Raw genomic sequence first — 26,177 nt, forward strand, 5'->3', positions numbered from 1 at the left:
TGCAGTGCTGTGCGCTACCTTGGTGAAGACTGAAGTCTTCTGCCGCCGATTTTCCGGACCATCTTCATGCTTCTGGCTCTGTAAGGGGGACGGCGGCGCGGCTCCGGGAACGAACACCAAGGACGGGTCCTGCGGTCGATCCCTCTGGAGCTAATGGTGTCCAGTAGCCTAAGAAGCCCAACCTAGCTGCAAGCAGGTAGGTTCGCTTCTTCTCCCCTTAGTCCCTCGTTGCAGTGAGCCTGTTGCCAGCAGGTCTCACTGTAAAATAAAAAACCTAACATATACTTTCTTTCTAGGAGCTCAGGAGAGCCCATAGTGTGCATCCAGCTCGGCCGGGCACAGAAATCTAACTGAGGTCTGGAGGAGGGGCATAGAGGGAGGAGCCAGTGCACACCAGGTAGTACCAAATCTTTCTTTTAGTGTGCCCAGTCTCCTGCGGAGCCGTCTATTCCCCATGGTCCTTACGGAGTCCCCAGCATCCACTAGGACGTCAGAGAAATTAACATTATCACTTAAAACCTTCCACATATCCATCCAATCAGGTGTCGGCGCCATCGGCGGCGACCTCACATTCATTTGCTCCCGCTCTGCTTCCACATAGCCTTCCTCGTCAAACATGTCGACACAAGCGTACCGACACACCACACACACACAGGGGATGCTCTTTTTGAAGACAGTTCCCCCACAAGGCCTTTTGGAGAGACAGAGAGAGAGTATGCCAGCACACACCCCAGCGCTATATGTCCCAGTAATCACACAGTAACTTAGTGTTAACCCAGTAGCTGCTGTATATAATGTTTTTGCACCTAATTTATGTGCCCTCCCCTCTCTTTTTACCCTCTTCTACCGTGTTTCTGCTGGGGAGAGCCTGGGGAGCTTCCTCTCAGCAGAGCTGTGGAGAGAAAGTGGCGCTGGTGAGTGCTGAGGAAGAAGCCCCGCCACCTCAGCGGCGGGCTTCTGTCCCGCGTTTGTGTAAAATTATGGCGGGGGCTCATGCATATATACAGTGCCCAACTGTATATATGCCCAACTTCTGCCAAGAGGTCTCTAATTGCTGCCCAGGGCGCCCCCCCCCCCCCTCCGCGCCCTACAGTGACCAGAGTATGTGGATTTAATGTGGGAGCAATGGCGCACAGCTGCAGTGCTGTGCGCTACCTCAGTGAAGACTGGAGTCTTCTGCCGCCGATTTCGAAGTCTTCTTGCATCTTTCACCGGCTTCTGTCTTCCGGCTCTGCGAGGGGGACGGCGGCGCGGTTTCGGACGACAAAGGGTGAGATCCTGTGTACGATCCCTCTGGAGCTAATGGTGTCCAGTAGCCTGAGAAGCAGGACCTATCTGCAGAGAGTAGGGCTGCTTCTCTCCCCTCAGTCCCACGCTGCAGAGAGTCTGTTGCCAGCAGATCTCTCTGAAAATAAAAAAACCTAACAAAATACTTTCTTATAGCAAGCTCAGGAGAGCTCATTAAGTAGAACCCAGCTCGTCCGGGCACAGATTCAAACTGAGGTCTGGAGGAGGGACATAGAGGGAGGAGCCAGAGCACACCAGAATCTAAATTCTTTCTTAAAGTGCCCTGTCTCCTGCGGAGCCCGTCTATTCCCCAGGGTCCTTACGGAGTCCCCAGCATCCACTAGGACGTTAGAGAAATACAAAATAGTAACCACAAAACAAACAAACCACACAACTCGTTATTAAATTGCACCCAGATTATTTCGCCACCATGTATCTGGAAGACGGGGTACAATGACAATTACGTGCTATACAACATCGCGTTCACACCCCTGACCCCAGGCGGGCCCTGGCAGCAGCGTACACCACACAGCACCTGCAGCATTTGTTTCTCCCACGGTCCAACTCTCCCGAATCCATGCGTCACTATAACGCTGCTGCTCCCAACCTATCACACTTCCCGTTTTATAGCCTGCGGAATAGGCTGCAGATTTTCATTGGCATATTCCACGGCTGCCACTGATTGGCTGCAAGTCGAATGTCGGGGCGGAGCTAGGTGCTGATGCGGTCAGCTAGGCAGTAGTACGGGACCGGTACATAGCACTTGCACAACTGGCGGCCACGGGCCGGTGTTTGCACTGCAGCGCAGCATCACACTGTACTGCACAGCGCTGCCACTGTTGCCAGTGTGTACTGTACGGTGTCTGAGCTCTGTCTTACCGGTAGCCCCTTCGCAGGGCTGTGAATTTGACGGTGGTATATATCATGGCCGTCGAAGGCAAGTCCCGGCTAAAAGATCCCCTAAATAAATACAAGGAACCGAGTAGAGCGACGGAGGGTTCCCTGAGGCACAGGCAGCGGGGGAAGAACAGGGCTACCCATACAAGTACCGATACCCCTCACACCAGGAATAGATGGGCATCGGGGCGCTTCTTCTCTTACCTCAGCCCGGCCAATATAAAGATTGGGGTCACTCTCTTAATTGGTAAGATCCGTGTTGGTTTTTTTCTTTTTCTTTTCCATTGGGGGAGTACAGAGGGTATACTCTATGCTTCATACTACCAGTTTCCTCTGACCTTATAGTCGTGCCAGGAAAGTTTGTGCCTGTAGAGCTGTGGTGTACAGATGTAGCACTGAGTGGTTGTAGTGACTGAGGGGTATTAGTGAATACGGTGTAGAGCTAAGTATTAGTAATAACAGCGGTAGTAGTGACTGAGGTGTACCGCTAGGCGGTAGTAGTGACTGAGGTGTACCGCTGAGCGGTAGTGACTGAGGTGTCCCGCTGAGCGGTAGTAGTGACTGAGGAGTAGTATGGACTGAGGTGTAGCGCTGAGTGGTAGTAGTGACTGAGGTGTAGCGCTGAGTGGTGGTAGTGACTGAGGTGTAGTGCTTAGCGGTAGTAGTGACTGAGGAGGAGTAGTGAATAGGGTGTAGTGCTGAGTGATAGTAGTTACTGAGGTGTAGTGACTGAGGAATAGCCCTGAGAGGTGGTAGTGACTGAGGTGTAGCGCTGAGCGGTAGTAGTGACTGAGGTGTAGCGCTGAGCGGTAGTAGTGACTGAGGTGTAGTGACCTGAGGTGTAGCGCTGAGCGGTAGTAGTGACCTGAGGTGTAGCGCTGAGGTGTAGTAGTGACCTGAGGTGTAGCGCTGAGTGGTAGTAGTGACTGAGGTGTAGTGCTGAGAGGTAGTAGCGACTGAGGTGTAGCGCTGAGAGGTAGTAGTGACTGAGATGTAGCGATGAGTAGTAGTAGTGACTGGGGTGTAGCGTTGAACGGTAGTAGTGACAGGTGTAGCGTTGAGCGGTAGTAGTGACTGAGGTGTAGCGTTGAGCGGTAGTAGTGACTGAGGTGTAGCGCTGAGCCGTAGTAGTGACTGAGGTGTAGCGCTGAGCCGTAGTAGTGACTGAGGTGTAGCCCTTAGCGGTAGTAGTGACTGAGGAGGAGTAGTGAGTAGGGTGTAGCGCTGAGCGATAGTAGTGACTGAGGTGTAGAGCTGAGCGGTAGTAGTGACTGAGGTGTAGAGCTGAGCGGTAGTAGTAACTGAGGTGTACCACTGAGCGGTAATAGCGACTGAAGTGTACCGCTGAGCGGTAGTAGTGACTGAGGAGTAGTAGAGAATAGGGTGCAGCGCTGAGCAGTAGTAGTGACTGAGGTGTAGCACTGAGCGGTAGTAGTGACTGAGGTGTAGTGACTGAGGAGGAGTAGTGAATAAGGTGTAGCGCTGAGCGATAGTAGTGACGGAGTTTTAGAGCTGAGCGGTAGTAGTGACTGAGGTGTACCACTGAGCGGTAATAGCGACTGAGGTGTACCGCTGAGCGGTAGTAGTGACTGAGGAGTAGTAGTGAATAGGGTGTAGCGCTGAGTAGTAGTAGTGACTGAGGTCTAGCGCTGAGCGGTAGTAGTGACTAAGGTGTAGCACTGAGCGGTAGTAGTGACTGAGGAGTAGTAGTGAATAGGGTGTAGCGCTGAGCGGTAGTAGTGACTGGGGTGTAGCACTGAGCAGTAGTAGTGACTGAGGTGTAGTGCTGAGCGGTAGTAGTGACTGAGGTGTAGAGCTGAGCGGTAGTAGTAACTGAGGTGTACCACTGTGCGGTAATAGCGACTAAAGTGTACCGCTGAGCGGTAGTAGTGACTGAGGAGTAGTAGTGAATAGGGTGCAGCGCTGAGCAGTAGTAGTGACTGAGGTGTAGCGCTGAGCGGTAGTAGTGACTGAGGTGTAGCCCTTAGTGATAGTAGTGACTGAGGAGGAGTAGTGAACATGGTGTAACGCTGAGCTTTAGTAGTAACTGAGGTGTACCGCTGAGCGTTAATAGCAACTGAAGTGTACCGCTGAGTGGTAGTAGTGACTGAGGAGTAGTAGTGAATAGGGTGTAGTGCTGAGCGGTAGTAGTTACTGGGGTGTAGTGCTGAGCGGTAGTAGTGACTGAGGTGTTGTGCTGAGAAGTAGTACTGAATCGGGTGTACCACTGAGCGGTAGTAGTGACTGAGGTGTTGCGCTGAGCGGTAGTAGTGACTGAGGTGTAGCACTGAGGTGCAGCGCTGAGAGGTAGTAGTGACTGAGGTGTAGCGCTGAGCGGTAGTAGTGACTGAGGTGTAGCCCTTAGCGGTAGTAGTGACTGAGGAGGAGTAGTGAAAAAGGTGTAGCACTGAGCGATAGTAGTGACTGAGGTGTAGAGCTGAGCGGTAGTAGTGACTGAGGTGTAGAGCTGAGCGGTAGTAGTAACTGAGGTGTACCACTGAGCGGTAATAGCGACTGAAGTGTACCGCTGAGCGGTAGTAGTGACTGAGGAGTAGTAGTGAATAGGGTGTAGCGCTGAGCGGTAGTAGTGACTGGGGTGTAGCACTAAGCAGTAGTAGTGACTGAGGTGTAGCGCTGAGCGGTAGTAGTGACTGAGGTGTAGTGACTGAGGAGGAGTAGTGAATAAGGTGTAGCGCTGAGCGATAGTAGTGACTGAGTTGTAGAGCTGAGCGGTAGTAGTGACTGAGGTGTACCACTGAGCGGTAATAGCGACTGAGGTGTACCGCTGAGCGGTAGTAGTGACTGAGGAGTAGTAGTGAATAGGGTGTAGCGCTTAGTGGTAGTAGTGACTGAGGTCTAGCGCTGAGCGGTAGTAGTGACTGAGGTGTAGCACTGAGCGGTAGTAGTGACTGAGGAGTAGTAGTGAATAGGGTGTAGCGCTGAGCGGTAGTAGTGACTGGGGTGTAGCACTGAGCAGTAGTAGTGACTGAGGTGTAGTGCTGAGCGGTAGTAGTGACTGAGGTGTAGTGACTGAGGAGGAGGAGTGAATAAGGTGTAGCGCTGAGTGATAGTAGTGACTGAGTTGTAGAGCTGAGCGGTAGTAGTAACTGAGGTGTACCACTGAGCGGTTATAGCGACTGAGGTGTACCACTGAGCGGTAATAGCGACTGAGGTGTACCGCTGAGCGGTAGTAGTGATTGAGGAGTAGTAGTGAATAGGGTGTAGCGCTGAGTGGTAGTAGTGACTGAGGTCTAGCGCTGAGCGGTAGTAGTGACTGAGGTGTAGCACTGAGCGGTAGTAGTGACTGAGGAGTACTGCTGAGCGGTAGTAGTGACTGAGGTGTAGAGCTGAGCGGTAGTAGTGACTGAGGTGTAGAGCTGAGCGGTAGTAGTAACTGAGGTGTACCACTGAGCGGTAATAGCGACTGAAGTGTACCGCTGAGCGGTAGTAGTGACTGAGGAGTAGTAGTGAATAGGGTGTAGCGCTGAGCGGTAGTAGTGAATGGGGTGTAGCACTGAGCAGTAGTAGTGACTGAGGTGTAGCGCTGAGCGGTAGTAGTGACTGAGGTGTAGTGACTGAGGAGGAGTAGTGAATAAGGTGTAGCGCTGAGCGATAGTAGTGACTGAGTTGTAGAGCTGAGCGGTAGTAGTAACTGAGGTGTACCACTGAGCGGTAATAGCGACTGAGGTGTACCACTGAGCGGTAATAGCGACTGAGGTGTACCGCTGAGCGGTAGTAGTGAATAGGGTGTAGCGCTGAGTGGTAGTAGTGACTGAGGTCTAGCGCTGAGCGGTAGTAGTGATTGAGGTGTAGCACTGAGCGGTAGTAGTGACTGAGGAGTACCGCTGAGCGGTAGTAGTGACTGAGGAGTAGTAGGGACTGAGGTGTAGCGCTGAGTGGTAGTAGTGACTGAGGTGTAGCGCTGAGTGGTGGTAGTGACTGAGGTGTAGTGCTTAGCGGTAGTAGTGACTGAGGAGGAGTAGTGAATAGGGTGTAGTGCTGAGTGATAGTAGTTACTGAGGTGTAGTGACTGAGGCGTAGCCCTGAGAGGTGGTAGTGACTGAGGTGTAGCACTGAGCGTTAGTAGTGACTGAGGTGTAGCGCTGAGCGGTAGTAGTGACTGAGGTGTAGTGACCTGAGGTGTAGCGCTGAGCGGTAGTAGTGACCTGAGGTGTAGCGCTGAGGTGTAGTAGTGACCTGAGGTGTAGCGCTGAGTGGTAGTAGTGACTGAGGTGTAGCGCTGAGAGGTAGTAGCGACTGAGGTGTAGCGCTGAGAGGTAGTAGTGACTGAGATGTAGCGATGAGTAGTAGTAGTGACTGGGGTGTAGCGTTGAGCGGTAGTAGTGACAGGTGTAGCGTTGAGCGGTAGTAGTGACTGAGGTGTAGCGTTGAGCGGTAGTAGTGACTGAGGTGTAGCGCTGAGCCGTAGTAGTGACTGAGGTGTAGCGCTGAGCGGTAGTAGTGACTGAGGTGTAGCCCTTAGCGGTAGTAGTGACTGAGGAGGAGTAGTGAGTAGGGTGTAGCGCTGAGCGATAGTAGTGACTGAGGTGTAGAGCTGAGCGGTAGTAGTGACTGAGGTGTAGAGCTGAGCGGTAGTAGTAACTGAGGTGTACCACTGAGCGGTAATAGCGACTGAAGTGTACCGCTGAGCGGTAGTAGTGACTGAGGAGTAGTAGTGAATAGGGTGTAGCGCTGAGCGGTAGTAGTGACTGGGGTGTAGCACTGAGCAGTAGTAGTGACTGAGGTGTAGCGCTGAGCGGTAGTAGTGACTGAGGTGTAGTGACTGAGGAGGAGTAGTGAATAAGGTGTAGCGCTGAGCGATAGTAGAGACTGAGTTGTAGAGCTGAGCGTTAGTAGTGACTGAGGTGTACCGTTGAGCTGTAGTAGTGACTGAGGTGTACCGCTGATCGATAGTAGTGACTGAGGAGTAGTAGTGAATAAGGTGTAGCGCTGAGAGCTAGTAGTGACTGAGGTGTAGCGCTGAGAGATAGTAGTGACTGAGGTATAGCGCTGAGCGGTAGTAGTGACTGAGGGTTTAGTTTTGAGCTCTAGTAGTGACTGAGGAGTAGTAGTGAATGGGGTGTAGCTCTGAGGGGTAATTGTGACTGAGATGTAGTGCTGAGGGGTTATAGTGACTGAGGTGTAGCGCTGAGGGTTAGTAGTGAATGGGGTGGGATGTAGTTATGTGACCGGCGGTCAATAGACTGCCGCTCACAATACCAGCACCTACATCTCGCCCCCTCACTATCCCGATGGCTGGCATGCCGACCAAGAGGGACTATTCCCATTCATTGGTGTCCACGACACCCATAGAGTGGGAACAGAACCTGTGGCGAGTGCAGCGAGCCGTTGCGCTCGCCCCTCCCTGCTGGCCATCTAAATGCCGGGATCCCGCCGTCCGTATTGTGACTGCCGGTCACACATACCAAACCCAATGGGGTGTATCGCTGAGCGGTAGTAGTGATTGAGATGTAGTGCTGAGCGGTAATAGTGACGGAGGTATAGTGCTGAGGGGTAGTAGTAACTGAGGTGTAGTAGTAGCCGATATATCATGTCATGATGTTTGAGGGTAATGGCTAAAGTTATAGTGAACTGGATATGTGTTAATACAGCCTCAAAAAAGACATTATTATTATTATTTTCTCTATCGTCCTAGTGGATGCTGGGGTTCCTGAAAGGACCATGGGGAATAGCGGCTCCGCAGGAGACAGGGCACAAAAAGTAAAGCTTTAGGATCAGGTGGTGTGCACTGGCTCCTCCCCCTATGACCCTCCTCCAAGCCAGTTAGATTTTTGTGCCCGGCCGAGAAGGGTGCAATCTAGGTGGCTCTCCTAAAGAGCTGCTTAGGAAAGTTTAGCTTAGGTTTTTTATTTTACAGTGAGTCCTGCTGGCAACAGGATCACTGCAACGAGGGACTTAGGGGAGAAGAAGTGAACTCACCTGCGTGCAGGATGGATTGGCTTCTTGGCTACTGGACATCAGCTCCAGAGGGACGATCACAGGTACAGCCTGGATGGTCACCGGAGCCTTGCCGCCGGCCCCCTTGCAGATGCTGAAGTAAGAAGAGGTCCAGAATCGGCGGCAGAAGACTCCTCAGTCTTCTAAAGGTAGCGCACAGCACTGCAGCTGTGCGCCATTTTCCTCTCAGCACACTTCACACGGCAGTCACTGAGGGTGCAGGGCGCTGGGAGGGGGGCGCCCTGGGAGGCAAATGAATACCTATTTTGGCTAAAAATACCTCACATATAGCCTCCGGAGGCTATATGGAGATATTTAACCCCTGCCAGAATCCGTTAAGAGCGGGAGACGAGGCCGCCGAAAAAGGGGCGGGGCCTATCTCCTCAGCACACAGCGCCATTTTCCCTCACAGAAAGGCTGGAGGGAAGGCTCCCAGGCTCTCCCCTGCACTGCACTACAGAAACAGGGTTAAAACAGAGAGGGGGGGCACTAATTTGGCGATATGCTTATATATATATTAAGATGCTATAAGGGAAAACACTTATATAAGGTTGTCCCTATATAATTATAGCGTTTTTGGTGTGTGCTGGCAAACTCTCCCTCTGTCTCTCCAAAGGGCTAGTGGGTCCTGTCCTCTATCAGAGCATTCCCTGTGTGTGTGCTGTGTGTCGGTACGTGTGTGTCGACAGGTAGGAGGACGATGTTGGTGAGGAGGCGGAGCAATTGCCTGTAATGGTGATGTCACTCTCTAGGGAGTCGACACCGGAATGGATGGCTTATTTAGGAAATTACGTGATAATGTCAACACGCTGCAAAGTCGGTTGACGACATGAGACGGCCGACAAACAATTAGTACGGTCCAGACGTCTCAAAAACACCGTCAAGGGTTTTTAAAACGCCCGTTTACTTTAGTCGGTCGACACAGACACAGACAGGGACACTGAATCCAGTGTCGACGGTGAATAAACAAACGTATTCCTTATTAGGGCCACACGTTAAAGGCAATGAAGGAGGTGTTACGTATTTCTGATACTACAAGTACCACAAAAGAGGGTATTATGTGGGATGTGAAAAAACTACCATAGTTTTTCCTGAATCAGATAAATTAAATAAAGTGTGTGATGATGCGTGGGTTCCCCCCGATAGAAAATTATGGGCGGTATACCCTTTCCCGCCAGAAGTTAGGGCGCGTTGGGAAACACCCCTTAAGGTGGATAAGGCGCTCACACGCTTATCAAAACAAGTGGCGGTACCGTCTATAGATAGGGCCGTCCTCAAGGACCAGCTGACAAGGCTGGAAAATATAATAAAAAGTATATACACACATACTGGTGTTATACTGCGGCCAGCGATCGCCTCAGCCTGGATGTGCAGAGCTAGGGTGGCTTGGTCGGATTCCCTGACTAAAAATATTGATACCCTTGACAGGGACAGTATTTTATTGACTATAGAGCATTTCTATATATGCGAGATGCACAGAGGGATATTTGCACTCTGGCATCATGAATAAACGCGATGTCCATAACTGCCAGAAGATGTTATGGACACGACAGTGGTCAGGTGATGCAGATTCCAAACGGCACAGTATGGCCGTATAAAGGAAGAGGACTTGTTTGGGGTCGGTCCATCGGACCTGGTGGTCACGGCAACTGCTGGAAAATCCACCGTTTTTTACCCTAAGTCACATCTCTGCAGAAAAAGACACCGTCTTTTCAGCCTCAGTCCTCTCGTCCCTATAAGATCATATCTGCCCAGGGATAGAGGAAAGGGAAGAAGACTGCAGCAGGCAGCCCATTCCCAGGAACAGAAGCGTTCCACCGCGTCTGACAAGTTCTCAGCATGGCGCTGAGACCGTACAGGACCCCTGGATCCTACAAGTAGTATCCCGGGGGTACAGATGGGAATGTCGAGACGTTTCCCCTTCGCAGGCTCCTGAAGTCTGCTTTACCAAGTCTCCCTCCGACAAGGAGGTAGTATGGGAAAAAATTCACAAGCTGTATTCCCAGCAGGTGATAATTAAATTACCCCTCCTACTACAGAAAAGGGGTATTATTCCACACTATATTGTGGTACTGAAGCCAGAAGGCTAGGTGAGACTTATTCTAAAAATTTTTTTTTTGAACACTTACAAAGGTTCAAATTAAGATGAAGTCACTCAGAGCAGTGATAACGAACCAGGAAGAAGGGGACTATATAGTGTCCCGGGACATCAGGGATGCTTACCTCTATGTCCCAAATTTGCCCTTCTCACTAAGGGTACCTCAGGTTCGTGGTGCAGAACTGTCACTATCAGTTTCAGACGCTGCCGTTTGGATTGTCCACGGCACCCCGGGGTCTTTACCAAGGTAATGGCCGAATTGATGATTCTTCTTCGAAGAAAAGGCGTCTTAATTATCCCTTACTTGGACGATCTCCTGATAGGGGCATAGTCCAGGGAACAGTTGGAGGTCGGAGTAGCACTATCTCGGATACTGCTACAATCAGCACGGGTGGATTCTAAATATTCCAAAATCGCAGCTGATCCCGACGACACGTCTGCTGTGCCTAGGGATGATTCTGGACACAGTCCAGAAAAAGGTGTTTCTCCCGGAAGAGAAAGCCAGGGAGTTATCCGAGCAAGTCAGGAACCTCCTAAAAACAGTGCATCATTGCACAAGGGTCCTGGTAAAAATGGTGGCTTCCTACGAAGCAATTCCATTCGGCAGATTTCACGTAAGAACTTTTCAGTGGGATCTGCTGGAAAAATGGTCCGGATCGCATCTTCAGATGCATCAGCGGATAACCCAATATCCAAGGACAAGGGTGTCTCTCCTGTGGTGGTTATAGAGTGCTCATCTTCTAGAGGGCCGCAGATTCGGCATTCAGGATTGGATGCTGGTAACCACGGAGCCCAGCCTGAGAGGCTGGGGAGCAGTCACACAAGGGAAAAATTTCCAGGGAGTGTGATCAAGTATGGAGACTTTTCTCCACATAAATATACTGGAGCTAAGGGTAAATTTATAATGCTCTAAGCTTAGCAAGACCTCTGCTTCAAGGTCAGCCGGTATTGATCCAGTGGGAAAAACATCACGGCAGTCGCCCACGTAAACAGACAGGGCGACACAAGAAGCAGGAGGGCAATGGCAGAAACTGCAAGGATTTTTCGCTGGGCGGAAAATCATGTGATAACACTGTCAGCAGTTTTTCATCCCGGGAATGGAAACTGGGAAGCAGACTTCCTCAGCACGACCTCCACCCGGGAGAGTGGAAACTTCATTGAGAAGTTTTTTCCACATGATTGTAAACCGTTGGGAAATACCAAAGGTGGACATGATGGCGTCCCGTCTGAACAAAAAACGGGACAGGTATTGCGCCAGGTCAAGAGACCCTCAGGCAATAGATGTGGACGTTCTGGTAACACCGTGGGTGTACCAGTCGGTGTATGTGTTCCCTCCTCTGCTTCTCATACCTAAGGTGCTGAGAATTATAAGACGTAGAGGAGTAAGAACTATACTCATGGCTCCGGATTGGCCAAGAAGGACTTGGTACCCGGAACTTCAAGAGATGCTTACAGAGGTCTTATGGCCTCTGCCGCTAAGAAGGGACTTGCTTCAGCAAGTACCATGTCTGTTCCAAGACTTACCGCAGCTGCGTTTGTCGGCATGGCGATGGAAAGCCGGATCCTAAGGGAAAAAAAAGGCATTCCGGAAGAGGTCATTCCTACCCTGGTCAAAGCCAGAAAGGAGGTGACCGCACAACATTATCACCACGTGTGGCGAAAATATGTTGCGTGGTGTGAGTCCAGGAAGGCCCCACAAAGAAATTTCAACTCGGTCGTTTCCTGCATTTCCTGCAAACAGGAGTGTCTATGGGCCTCAAATTGGGGTCCATTAAGGTTCAAATTCGGCCCTGTAAATTTTCTTCCAGAAAGAATTGGCTTCAGTTCCTGAAGTCCAGAAGTTTGTCAAGGGAGTATTGCATATACAAACCCCTTTTTTGTGCCTCCAGTGGCACTGTGGGATCTCAACGTAGTTCTGGGATTCCTCAAATCACATTGGTTTAAAACCAGTCAAATATGTGGATTTGAAGCATCTCACATAAAAAGTGACCATGCTCTTGGCCCTGGCCTGGACCAGGCGAGTGTCAAATTGGTGGTTTTTTCTCAAAAAAGCCCATATCTGTTTGTCCATTCGGACAGGGCAGAGCTGCGGACTCGTCCCCAGTTCTCTCCCTAAGGTGGTGTCAGTGTTTCACCTGAACCAGCTTATTGTGGTGCCTTGCACCTACTAGGGACTTGGAGGACTCCAAGTTGCTAGAAGTTGTCAGGGCCCTGAAAATATGTTCCAGGACAGCTGGAGTCAGAAAATCTGACTCGCTGTTTATACTGTATGCACCCAACAAGTTGGGTGCGCCTGCTTCTAAGCAGTCGATTGCTCGTTGGATTTGTAACACAATTCAACTTGCACATTCTGAGGCAGGCCTGCCACAGTCTAAATCGGTTAAGGCCCATTCCACAAGGAAGGTGGGCTCATCTTGGGCGGCTGCCCGAGAGGTCTCGGCATTACAACTCTGCCGAGCAGCTACGTGGTCAGGGGAGAACACGTTTGTAAAATTCTACAAATTTGATATCCTGGCAAACGAGGACCTGGAGTTCTCTCATTCGGTGCTGCAGAGTCATCCGCACTCTCCCGCCCGTTTGGGAGCTTTGGTATAATCCCCATGGTCCTTTCAGGAACCCCAGCATCCACTAGGACGATAGAGAAAATAAGAATTTACTTACCGATAATTCTATTTCTCGGAGTCCGTAGTGGATGCTGGGCGCCCATCCCAAGTGCGGATTATCTGCCATACTTGTACATAGTTACAAAGATCGGGTTATTATTGTTGTGAGCCATCTTTTCAGAGGCTCCGCTGTTATCATACTGTTAACTGGGTTTAGATCACAAGTTGTACGGTGTGATTGGTGTGGCTGGTATGAGTCTTACCCGGGATTCAAAATTCCTCCCTTATTGTGTACGCTCGTCCGGGCACAGTACCTAACTGGCTTGGAGGAGGGTCATAGGGGGAGGAGCCAGTGCACACCACCTGATCCTAAAGCTTTACTTTTTGTGCCCTGTCTCCTGCGGAGCCGCTATTCCCCATGGTCCTTTCAGGAACCCCAGCATCCACTACGGACTCCGAGAAATAGAATTATCGGTAAGTAAATTCTTATTATTTTTTACTATTGTTATCATTTATATCAGGGGTGTCCAACCTTTCACCTTCCCTGGGCCACATTAGAAGATGAAAATTTGGTTTGGGCCGCACATAAAATAAAATAACAGTAACGATACCTGATCGTCCAAAAAAACCATAGAAAACATAGTTAACATATTAAACTTACTTGGAAATGAAGTTAGTGAGATGTTTGACATTGTTTCTCAGCCACCAATGCATCCCCCCACACACACTGTAGTCCTCTTCCTCTCCTCCTCCTCCCCCCCTCCACACTGTGCTTCTTCAAGGGCCCACAAATTTCTCCCGCTGGGCTGAGCTCCGTGCTGCTGTCACGTGTGCCACTATGCAGTAGAGGAGGGCTACACTGTGACTGACAGCGGACCCCAAACCCCCCCCCCCCACCCCCCCCCCTCCCGGACACATTGCACTGCAGTGGCACCTGACTTCATCCTCGTTACCCCCTCCCCCCGAACCAATCTGTACTGTGGAGTTTAGACACCGCCGGCGTCATTTTACTGCTGCAGCGCTGGACATCAAGTCCATCCCAGCTCCCAAGAAACCCCCCGGACACTGTATTGCGGCGTGGCGCTGGACTTCAGATCAGACCCTCCCTTCCCCCGACACTGTACAGCGGTTCAGACCTCCTCTCTCCCCCCCCGGGACACTGTACAGCGGCGCGGGCCACGGACTTCAGATCCCGATTCCCCCCCCCCCCCCCCCCCTGTACAGCGGCCACGGACTTCAGACACCCCCCCCCCCCCCCCCCCCCGGCTCACTTACGAGTTCTTGTAGAAGCAATCTTTCCGCTAGGGCTCCTCTACTCTCGTGCTGCTCAGTCACGTGTGCCGCTATGCAGCGGAGGAGGGCTACACTGTGACTGACAGCGGAGAGGGCGTGAGCTGGTGCTGGTCCCAGCGGCAGCAATCCAATCAGGATGTGCTGACAGCCTGCTGGGGCCGGCTCAGCTTCACATGTGGTGTCCGTACTCTACAAAAAAAAAATAAAAAATGGATGGGGCGGGTGAAGCGCGCTGGCGTCACCGTTGTGAAGTGCCCCGGCCGCAAGCGCCGGCAGTGTAACTTGAAACTTTAGAATTTCTTAAAAAATAAAAAATTGCACTGGGCCGCATTACTAGCCGACCTGGGCCGCATTACTAGCCGACCTGGGCCGCATGCGGCCCGCGGGCCGCGGGTTGGCAAGCTTGATTTATATGTCTCAATCAATGTCTGTATCAAGTGTTCATAGCATCACTGATGGGAAATAATTGTGATACATAAACAATAGAATTATGATAGGGCTCAAATGGGGTAATTCAGTTGTTTCTTGCATGCCACTAAGTAGTGGGCATCATATGCAGCTATTCAATTGCACTTTTCTGAGGTGGTAAACATAAATGTGCAACATATCAAACTTTTCACATATTCCTTGTTGCGCTCAGTCTTTTTATGGGTTTAGCCACTTTACACGGATGAAAGCGTGCATTTGGGCATGGCCTGGGAGATAAGTAATGGGCGCCCAAAAACAATTGAATAGCTCTGTCGGTAACCTATTACTTACTGGCACTTGAAAACAATTGAATTCTCCCCAAAGTAAACGCAGGGAAGAAAATAAAGTGTTATACAATATTTCTCTAACGTCCTAGAGGATGCTGGGGTCCACATTAGTACCATGGATATAGACGGGTCCACCAGGAGCCATTGGCACTTTAAGAGTGTGGGCTGGCTCCTCCCTCTATGCCCCTCCTACCAGACTCAGTTTAGAAATTGTTCCCAGTGGAGCCGATCACAGCTAGGGGAGCTCTCATGTGCTTTCCTGGAAAAAGTTTATTTTAGAGTTTTTTATTTTACAGGGAGGCTGCTGGTAACAGCCTCCCTGCAGCGTGGGACTAAGGGGGGGAGCAGTGTCCGCCCTGCGGGGTCTGAGCCACTGACTCCGCTGACTGGACACTGAGCTCCAGAGGGGCTGATCGGTCTCCGCACCAGGGGCACCGCTCACCCCAGCAGCATGCCGCCGACCCCTTACAGAGCTGAAGGATGTGGTGAGTTATTCACCGACCCCCCTAGCAAGCGGGGGGCCGGTTTGAAGATGGCAGCAACAGGGGTGGGAGCGCGGTATTAACCGTGCTCCCGGATGGTAACCAGAGGCACACTGTGTGGCGCTGTGAGGGGCGCCCTGGGCCAGCACTTACCCCTCACACTTGGCAGCAAGCCTGTCGGACCCCAGGGATCCAGCCAGCACAACTCCTCAGACCAAAACTTAACCACAGTTGAGCCGGGAGGGGGGCGGAGCTTCTCCTCAGAGCGGACCTGCAGCATTCCAGCGCCATTTCTGCTGCGGGATACACTGGGCTCTACAAGGATAGATATTGGGGGTGTAGAGTAGGATCTTGATCTGAGGCACCAACAGGCTCAAAAGCTTTGACTGTTCCCAAATGCATAGCGCCGCCTCCTCTATAACCCCGCCTCCCTGCACAGGAGCTCCGTTTTGTAGTTGGTGCAGCAGATAGAAGGCACATAACAGAGGGGCTGCTCCAGGCAGCCCTAAGATGCCGCATGACGGGGCGGGCCTCCCCCTTGGGGATCCCAGATTGGGGGGCTGGCTTCTAGGGTATACCCAGGAATGGTTGAAGACCACTTCAGATGCCTGGGTACGGGAAGTCGTAAGTCGAGGTTACACCATAGCCTTCAAAAACCGTCCCCCTCATCGATTTTGCCTGACAGACGTCCCTTTGGACCAGACAAAGGCAAAAACTCTACACTCGGTGGTACAGACCCTCCTGGATACAGGAGTCGTAGTACAGGTGCCTCTTGCTCAGAGAGGCCGGGGATACTATTCTCCGCTGTTTCTAGTCCCGAAACCGAATGGGTCCTCCCGGCCCATTCTCAATCTGAAGGCATTGAACAAGTTTGTGAAAGTCTCCAAGTTCCGTATGGAAACCCTTCGCTCTATAGTTCTGGCCTTGGAACCTGGGGATTATATGGTCTCCCTTGATGTACAAGATGCTTACCTGCATATTCCTATAGCAGTGTTGCATCAGCAATACCTGAGGTTTGCGATTGGCAACCTCCATTACCAGTTTCGGGCGTTACCTTTTGGTTTAACTACGGCTCCGTGAGTCTTCACCAAAGTTATGGCGGTGATGACGGTGGTACTCTGCCGTCAAGGGGTCAGGATCCTGCCGTATCTGGACGACTTGTTGATCCTGGCAAATTCCCAAGAACTTCTCCTGCGTCATCTGGATATGACTGTCCGGTTTCTGCAAGCCCATGGGTGGCTCATCAACTGGAATAAATCCTCCCTGGTCCCTGCTCAGAGCATGGTGCTCCTGGGAGCGCTATTGGACAATCACAACCAGCGGTTGTTCTTGTCTCAGGAGAAAGTCCTGAAGCTTCAGGACAGGATCGTTGCTTCCTTTCTCATCCGCAAGTGTCGATACATTCGGCAATGCAGGTGCTGGGCCTCATGGTGTCAGCATTCGACATAGTGGAGTATGCTCAATTCCATTCTCGCAACCTCCAGAGGCTGATTCTGGCCATGTGGGACGGCCTGCCTCACCGGATCAGGTCTCACATGATCTCATTGACTCCGGAGGACCGTCTGTCGCTGCACTGGTGGCTCCAGGACCAACGATTGTGCAGGGGCCGTCCCTTCTGGATATCCGACTGGGTCCTGTTGACGACAGATGCCAGTCTAAGGGGTTGGGGCGCGGTGCTGGAGCAACACTCCCTTCAGGGTCGGTGGTCCAAGTAGGAGTCTCTCCTGTCGATCAACATTCTGGAATTGCCGGCGGCCTTCAACTCGTTGAACCCGGCCCAGCATTTAATTCAGAACCATCCTGTTCAAGTGCAGTCGGACAACGCCACCACAGTGGCCTTCATAAATCATCAAGATGGCACTCAAAGCCGTTTGGCAATGAAGGAAGTCTCAGGGATTCTGCAATTGGCGGAACGCCATCTACCGGCCATATCGGCAATATTCATTCCGTAAGTCCTGAATTGGGAAGCGGACTTTCTCGGTCGTCAGGACGTACACGCCGGAGAGTGGGGCCTCCATCCAGGAGTGTTTCAACTCCTAGTGGAAAAGTGGGGCCTTCCAGACGTGGATCTGATGGCATCTCGACACAATCACAAGCTTCCTATCCTCGGCGCAAGGACAAGGGATCCTCAAGCAGCATTCGTGGATGCGCTGGCGGTGCCGTGGAGGTTTCGGCTGCAGTACGTGTTCCCTCCGGTGTCACTCCTGCCCAGGGTAATTCGGAAGTTCAAGCAAGAAAGAGGAATCCTGCTTCTCATAGCTCCAACGTGGCCCAGACGGCACTGGTTCTCAGATCTGCAAGGCCTATCGTCAGAGCATCCAATCCTACTTCCACAACGCCCAGACCTCCTCGTTCAGGACCCCTGTGTCTACCAGGACCTAGCCCGGCTGTCTTTGACGGCGTGGCTCTTGAAGCTTCCGTCTTGAGGACTAAAGGGTTTTCTGAGGCGGTCATTCAAACTATGTTGCTGGCCCGGAAACCGGCTTCTGCTCGGATTTACCATAGGGTCTGGCACTCTTACTTTGTTTGGTGTGCATCTAACAATTATGACGCTTCCAAGTTTAGTACAGCCAAGTTGTTGGCTTTTCTTCAGCAGGGCCTGGACTTAGGCCTGCGTCTGGCCTCCCTCAAGGTTCAAATTTCTGCCTTGTCGGTGTGGTTTCAGAGAATAATTGCGACCTTACCTGATGTGCATACCTTTACTCAGGGTGTGTTGCGTATCCAACCTCCCTGTGTCCCACCTGTGGCTCCTTGGGACTTGTTGGTGGTTTTGGAGGCATTACAAGAGTCTCCGTTTCAACCTCTTGGTTCAGCTGATCTTAAGTGGCTTTCCCTTAAGGTAGTGCTTCTGTTGGCTATTGCCTCAGCTAGAAGAGTGTCGGATTTGGGTGCCTTGTCTTGTAGTTCCCCCATATCTGATATTTCACCGTGACCGGGCGGTTCTTAGGACTCGTCCCAGTTATTTGCCTAAGGTGGTTTCTTCGTTCCACCTTAATCAGGAGATTGTGGTCCCGGCCCTTGTCTCTCCTGATCTGTCTTCCAATGAGCGGTCTTTGGATGTGGTACGGGCTCTCCGTATCTATGTGAAGAGAACTGCTTCTATTAGGAAATCTGATTCTCTCTTTATTCTGTTTGGGTTTCACAAACGGGGCTGGCCTGCTCACAAGCAGACTTTGGCCAGATGGATTAGAATGGTGATTGCACATGCTTATGTGAGGGCTGGTCTGTCAGCTCCTGCTCACATTACGGCCCATTCTACTCGGTCCGTTGGACCTTCCTGGGTGGCCCGCCGTGGTGCGACCCTTGAACAATTGTGCAAGGCAGCTACGTGGTCCTCAGTGAACACGTTCAGAAGGTTCTATGCCTTCGATACTGCCGCTTCCCAGGATGCTTCCCTTGGATGCCGGATTCTTGTGCCCGCTACAGTGCGTACCCTCCCATAAGGAACTGCTTTAGGACATCCCCAATGTCTATTCTTGTGGAGCCCAGTGTACCCCGCAGCAGAAAACGAGTTTTATGGTAAGAACTTGCCTTTGTTTAAAACTCTTTCTGCGAGGTACACTGGGCTCCACAAGGCGCCCACCCTGACGCACTTAGCTTCTTTGGGTTGGTATGGCATTAGCCGCTGACACTTCTCCTGTCGTGAGAATGTGGTGTTTGTGGCTACTAACTGTTGTCGTCTCTTTTCCTGCTACTGCATTGGGCTTGTTAACTAAAAACTGAGCTCCTGTGCAGGGAGGCAAGGTTATAGAGGAGGCGGCGCTATGCAGCTTGGGAACAATCAAAGCTTTTGAGCCTGTTGGTGCCTTGGATCAAGATCCTACTCTACACCCCCAATGTCTATCCTTGTGGAGCCCAGTGTACCTTGCAGAAAGAGTTTTAACAAAGGTAAGTTCTTACCATAAAACTCGTTTTTCCTCCATGCTTCAAGCTGAATGAAGATCATCATCCACCCCACAGCAGCTCCAGTTACTTTACCGGTACCAGGGGGTTGTAGAAGGGGGAGAGGTTGAATTCTTGACTGTGTGTCCTATTAAGGAGCACAAGTCAGCGCTGGTAAGAGGTGTCTCTTAGTTTAGAAAGCGCTGGTTGGGTTGGCTCTAATCTCTGTCTCTCTCTTGCCATTCTTGGGGGGGAAACTCTGTCTTACCCCATCCTGTGTGTGTGTGTGTGGTGTGTTTGGTAGTCACTAGCAGCAATGTCCAGGGATACAGTGTCATATGCTGCAGAGAATTTATCCTCCCAGGATGATTCCATTCCATGCAGTCAGGTTAGCACTGGTTTGGCACAGATTCCAGCAAGGGAACCAGAGTGGTTTTCCTCTATCAGGACTTGGATTTCCCAGATTTCTGACAGGGTTACCAGTAATGAGTCGGCAACCTAGGTCTTACAGTCCTCTATGGCTGTGTGGCCCTTGTCAGGTACCTTGGGTCACCCCGCTATATATCCCCACAAATGTGCGCTAGTGCAGGTAACACAAGACGACACGGATACCGATTCTGACACTACAGATGGGGACAGGGATGTGTTGCGGGTGTCCGCATCTCTTGCAAGGGGGGTGCAGCTGTTGATAGAGGTGATCAGGTATGTGTTAAATGTTACGGATGCCACACCTGAGCAGGTTGAGGAGGCATTCTTCACTGAAAACAAGAAAGCTTCGCTAACCTTCCCTGCATCAAAAGAGCTGAATGCTATATTTGAAAAGGCCTGGGTGAATCCTGAAAAGAAGTTTCAGATCTCTAAAAGGGTTCTGGTAGCTTTTCCTTTCCCTGAGGAGGATAGGAAAAAGTGGGAAAACCCACCTATTGTTGACGCATCTGTATCCTGACTCTCGAAGAAGGTGGTTTTACCGGTACCGGGATCTACCACTTTAAAGGAGCCGGCTGATAGAAAAATTGATAATACTCTGAAGTCAGTGTACACTGCTTCAGGGGCCATCTTACGTCTCACTATTGCTAGTGCATGGATTGCTAAGGCTATAGTGAAATGGTCGGCTGCCTTGATGAAGGATTTGGATACGATGGATAGGAATGACGTTGCATTGTAATTGCGTAACATTCATGATTCTGCAGGTTTCATGGTGGAATCTATGAAAGACCTGGGTTCCATGGCTGCGGGAATTTCTTCCATGTCTGTTTCATCTCGTCGGGGACTGTGGCTCCGCCATTGGTCGGCCGACGCGGAATCCAGAAAGAGTGTGGAGTCGCTACCCTATACAAGTCAAGCTCTCTTTGGGGAAGCCCTGGATGCGTGGCTATCTACCGCTACTGCGAGTAAGTCTCCGTATCTTCCCTCAGCAGCTCCTGCTCCGAAGAGATCCTTCTCCTCAGCTTCGCAGCAGTCCTTTCGGCCCAACAAGACTAGAAAGGCCAAGTCTTCCGGTTCCTCCTTAAGGGGAGGTAAGGTTAAGTCCAAGAAGTCTGCCGCTGCAGATTCCCAGGAACAAAAGCCTGCTTCGGGTACCCCTAAGTCCTCCGCATGACGGTGGACGGGACGGCCCGGAGGTGGGGCCCGTGGGGGCGAGACTCAGGCTGTTCATTCATGTCTGGGTCTCCTCCGGCCTGGATCCCTGGGTGGTGGATATTGTCTCTCGGGGATACAGGCTGGAATTTCAAAGTCTCCCTCCTCATCGGTTTTTCAAGTCGGGCTTGCCAACTCTGTTGGAGGACAGCACAGTACTACAGGAGGCTGTTCAACGGCTGGTAGAGGCACAGGTCATTGTGCCAGTACCGCCGCACATAATGGCGAAGGGTTACTATTCGAACCTTTTCGTGGTATCGAAACCAGATGGTTCGGTCAGGCCCATCCTATATCTAAAATCTTTGAACCCCTTTTCTAAAGGAGTTCAGGTTCAAGATGGAGTCTCAGGGCGGTGATAGCAGGTCTGGAAGAGGGGGAATTCCTGGTATCCCTGGATATCAAGGATGCGTACCTTCAAATTCTGATATGGCTGCCGCATCAGGCTTATCTCCGATTCGCATTGCTGAACTGTCATTTTCAGTTCCAGGCTCTGCCGTTTGGCCTCTCCACGGCATCAAGGGTGTTTACCAAGGTGATGGCGGATATGATGATGCTACTCCGAAAACAGGGTGTGAACATCATTCCTTATCTGGATGATCTCCTGATAAAGGCATCGTCCAGGGAAAGGTTGCGGCAATCCATTGTTCTTACAACACGACTGCTTCAGAGTCACGGGTGGATTCTGAATTTTCCAAAGTCTCATTTGGAACCGACCCGGAGATTGTTGTTTCTGGGAATGATCCTGGATACGGAAGTACAGCGGGTGTTTCTTCCGCGGGACAAGGCGTTGGTGATCCAGTCCATGGTCCGGGATGTCTTTAAGCCACCCCGGGTGTCGGTTCATCAATGCATTCGCCTATTGGGAAAGATGGTGGCCTCCTACGAGGCTCTCCAGTACGGGAGGTTTCATGCTCTGACCTTCCAACTGGATTTCACCTCCACATGCATCAGAGAATTCGTCTATCGCCAAGGCCTGGATTTCACTCTTATGGTGGCTCCAATTGCCTCAGCTGCTGGAGGGCCGCAGGATCGGAATTCAGGACTGGGTCTTGCTAACGACGGATGCGAGCCTCCGGGGCTGGGGAGCAGTCACTCAAGGGGTGACCTTCCAGGGAAGATGGTCAAGCCTAGAAGCCGGCCTGCCAATCAACATTCTTGAACTAAGAGCTGTCTACAACTGCCTTCTTCAGGCGGCTCCTCTTCTAAGAAACCGGGCCATTCAAGTACAGTCGGACAACGTAACAACAGTGGCTTACATAAACCGACAGGGCGGAATGAAGAGCAGAGCGGTGATGTCAGAGGTCACAAGAATACTCCTCTGGATGGAAAAGCACGCCTTGGCGCTGTCAGCCATCTTCATTCCGGGAGTAGACAACTGGGAAGCAGACTTCCTCAGCAGACACGATCTCCATCCGGGAGAGTGGGGCCTCCATCCGGAGGTGTTCAAGTAGGTAACATATCTTTGGGGTCTACCCCAAATAGACATGATGGCCTCTCGTCTCAACAAGAAGCTTCAGCGTTATTGTTCCAGGTCGAGGGACCCACAGGCAGTGGCGGTAGACGCCCTGGTGTCTCCGTGTACGTGTTTCCACCGCTCACTCTCATCCCAAGAATCCTAAAGCTCATAAGGAGATCAAGGGTTCAAGCGATCCTTATTGCCCCAGACTGGCCAAGACGAGCTTCGTACGTGGACCTTCTGGATCTACTGTAAGAAGAGCCGAGGCCTCTTCCTCTTCGAGAGGACCTGCTGCAGCAGGGTCCGTTCGCCTATCAAGACTTACTGCAGCTGCGTTTGACAGCATGGAAGTTGAGCACCTGATTCTTGTTCGGAAGGCTATTCCGAAAGAAGTGATTCCTACCCTCATACAGGCTAGGAAAGGGGTAACTTGTAAACATTACCATCGTATCTGGAAGAGATATGTCTCTTAGTGTGAGACCAAGAAGTTTCCTGCGGTGGTATTTCAACTGGGACGTTTCCTCTTCTTCCTGCAGGCAGGAGTGGATATGGGGCTGAGATTTGAATCTGTGAAGGTCCAGATTTCAGCCCTGTCCATTTTCTTTCAGAAACAATTGGCTGCCCTCCCTGAGGTTCAAACCTTTCTGAAGGGAGTTCTGCATATCCAACCTCCCTTTGTGCCGCCTACGGCACCTTGAGACCTTAACGTGGTATTTCGGTTTCTCCAGTCGGATTGGTTTGAGCCTCTACATGAGGTTGTAGCTCAAGTTTCTTACGTGGAAGGCGGTCACTTTGTTGGCTTTGGCTTCGGCCAGGCATGTCTCCGAGCTGGGGGCTTTGTCATGCAAAATCCCTTACTTGATCTTCCATGAGGATAGGGCTGAGCTCCGGACTCGACCGCAGTTCCTTCCAAAGGTTGTTTCAGCATTTCATATCACCCAACTTATCGTGGTGCCAGTGGCTACGGACTCCTCAATTACTTCAAAGTCATTGGATGTCGTGAGGGCTCTGAAGATTTATGTGAAGAAAACTTCTCGTCACAGGAAGTCGGACTCTATTTGTCCTGTACGATCCCCCAAAAATTGGGTGTCCTGCTACTAAGCAGTCTATTTCTCGCTGGATTAGGTTCACTATCCAGCACGCCTATTCTTTTTGTGTAAACTGTTTTTATTAGTCAAAGCAGTATTCAAAAACATTACAGAAACATTTTCAAAAAACAAAGGACAAAAGACGAAAGAAGGGCATACAGAAATGTCGCGTAACATATATCCATCAGTACCCCCCACGTCAAGCGCCCTTGGCCAAAGTATATCTATCTGCATTTCTGTCATCATAAAAACTTATAAGTGAAGAGCATAATATCAAAACAGCATCAATGAATGGGAAAGAGGAAGAAAAGAGAGAAGAGAAGAGGAAAAGAGGATAAGCAAGGGAAGAATAGAGTGGGTAGGGTCAGGTGTGACAGTCTGCATGGTGCGGGTAGACTATTTGGGGAGTGTGTGGGCGGTCTCCACCAATCCTAAGTCTGGACCATAGTACAGGAACAACATTGTCAGAGTATGGGTATAAATAAGGGTGTATATATGAATATGGGCCCGTATACCAATATGAGGGGGATTATATCGCAATATAGGACCTATATTGCAATGTGTCTTTAAAGTCGTACCAGGGAAACCAAATAACTATGAAGCTAACTGTTTTCCCAGATGAGAAGGAAACCAAGTCTTCCATGTCCAAAAAGTGATCAATCTTTGTGAACCACATTTTAATTGAGGGTGGAGAGGTAGATCTCCAAAGAATTGGGATTACCGCTTTAGCAGCGTTGCAAAGGTGTCTTAACAGGGAATGTTTGTAGGAGTGTGATCCTGCGGGAGTATGATTAAGGAGCCAGAAATCTGGGTCTCTCGGGATTTCGTCACCTACTATCTGTTCGGTGCATTTAAATACTTCTGCCCAGAATGGAGTTATAAGAGGGCAATCCCACCAAATGTGTATAAAACTCCCTGGGGCATTTTTGCATCTCCAACACATATTTGAGAGAGAAGGGAACATTCTATTGAGGGCACTAGGGGTCCTATACCACCTGTATATAAGTTTATAAAGGGTTTCTAGTGTCGAAATGCATAAAGAACTCGCCTGAGCGTTCTTGAACACGGATTCCCAGTTTATTTGAGTAGGTAGCCCCGACAATTCCCTCTCCCAGGAAGCCAAGAAGGTAGGAGGTTGTGGGAAGAAATTTTCCATAATCAACGTATAAATTTGAGAAATAGTATGTGTGGGTGAACTGGGGGAGATACATAGTTTCTCAAACCCAGTGAGGTCTCTAGTTACGTCAGAGAAGTTCTTGGGAGATGATATAAAATGGTGGACCTGCAGGAACCTCCAAAACTCAGCACTGTGTAGGTTCCAGGAGGACTGAACATCTGAAAAAGAGCGCGCCCTACCCGAGCTCACCAGCTGACCGACTCGAAAGATCCCAGCTTCTGCCCATGGGGCGAAAGCAGTCCCTTGAAGGCCAGGGGTAAATTCGGAGTTATAAAGAAAAGAGGTTAAGGGGGACCGTTTGGAGGATATATAACTCTGGGATCTCAACTTGGCCCATAATCTGAGCGTGGGAGCGACCGTAGGATGTGATACCTTCGGGAGGGTAGTGAGCCAAGGTGCAATCTCTATATAATATGGGAGACATCCCTCCTCTAGGAGGACCCATTGTTTGCGATCCTTGGCACGTGTCCATTCCAGTATACTATTCAGGTGTATTGCGTGGTAATAGTTAGGGATATGTGGGAGTTGTTGCCCCCCTTGATGTTTTCTCCTGAACAAAATATCATGTTTAAATCTAGGTGTATTACCACCCCATACGAATGTTCGGATAAGCCTCTGGACATCTCGGAGCCATAGTAGGGGGATGTGTATCGGAAGGGTCTGGAGAAAGAATAAAATCCTGGGGAGGGCATTAATTTTAACTACGTTGATCCTTCCGAACCAGGACAATCTCAGCTTTTTCCACAACAGGAAGTCTAAACGTAGCCTAGACAGTAAGGGTTTAAAATTTAGGGAGAACACTTTGGATAAGTCATTGGTCAATAACACCCCCAAATATTTTAGTTTATGATCGTGCCAGGTGAAGGGGAAGGCTTGTTTCAGGCTTTCTACTATAGCAGGAGGTGCAGTTAAGGTCATGGCAATAGATTTGGAATAATTTATTTTGAAGTTAGAGAGGACTCCAAACCTCTCAAACTCCACCATTAGGTTTGGCAGAGAGGTGACCGGATTCGTGATTATTGCGAGTAGATCATCGGCATATAATGCCAGTTTGTATTCGGTTCCCCTCACTAACAAGCCCGAAATATTTGGGTTAGCCCTAATGCTTCGGGCTAGTGCTTCCATGCAGAGGACAAAGAGCAGTGGGGATAGCGGGCATCCCTGTCGCGTACCGTTGAGAATTGGAAAGGGGTCAGAAAGGGTGCCATTAATCTTAATTTTGGCGGATGGGGAGGTATAGAGGGATAGGTCATAAAATCCCAGTCCACTCTGTCAAAAGCTTTTTCTGCATCGGTTGACAGTAGGATAGATGGGGATGAGAGCTGACCTGCATAGTGAATCATGCTGAGCACTTTGGTGGTATTGTCCCTGGCTTCCCGGCCTAAAACAAACCCAGCTTGATCTCCGTGTATCAAGCCAGGCAATAGTAGTTTAAGGCGGTTTGCAATCAATTTAGCGAAAAGCTTTATATCAATATTTAATAGGGAGATTGGGCGGTAGCTGGAGCAAAGACTGGGGTCTTTACCCTCTTTGGGTAGAACTGCAATATGGGCTTCGAGAGAT

At 50.5% G+C, this 26,177-nt stretch overlaps 1 protein-coding gene across 2 annotated transcripts in view; it reads left to right on the forward strand.

The window, feature by feature from the left end:
• The first annotated feature begins 1,998 nt into the window (after positions 1–1,998).
• DPY19L1 (dpy-19 like C-mannosyltransferase 1) overlaps positions 1,999–26,177 on the forward strand; it is a 595,286-nt gene continuing 571,107 nt past the window's right edge. For both annotated transcript variants that reach the window (XM_063922533.1, XM_063922534.1), the window contains exon 1: positions 1,999–2,431. In XM_063922533.1, coding sequence (XP_063778603.1) covers positions 2,212–2,431 — 220 coding nt within the window. In that variant the 5' untranslated portion in view covers positions 1,999–2,211. The remainder of the gene's footprint in view (positions 2,432–26,177) is intronic.

The sequence above is a fragment of the Pseudophryne corroboree genome, chromosome 5 (genome assembly GCF_028390025.1).
Source record: "Pseudophryne corroboree isolate aPseCor3 chromosome 5, aPseCor3.hap2, whole genome shotgun sequence".
Classification (NCBI taxonomy): Eukaryota; Metazoa; Chordata; class Amphibia; order Anura; family Myobatrachidae; genus Pseudophryne; species Pseudophryne corroboree.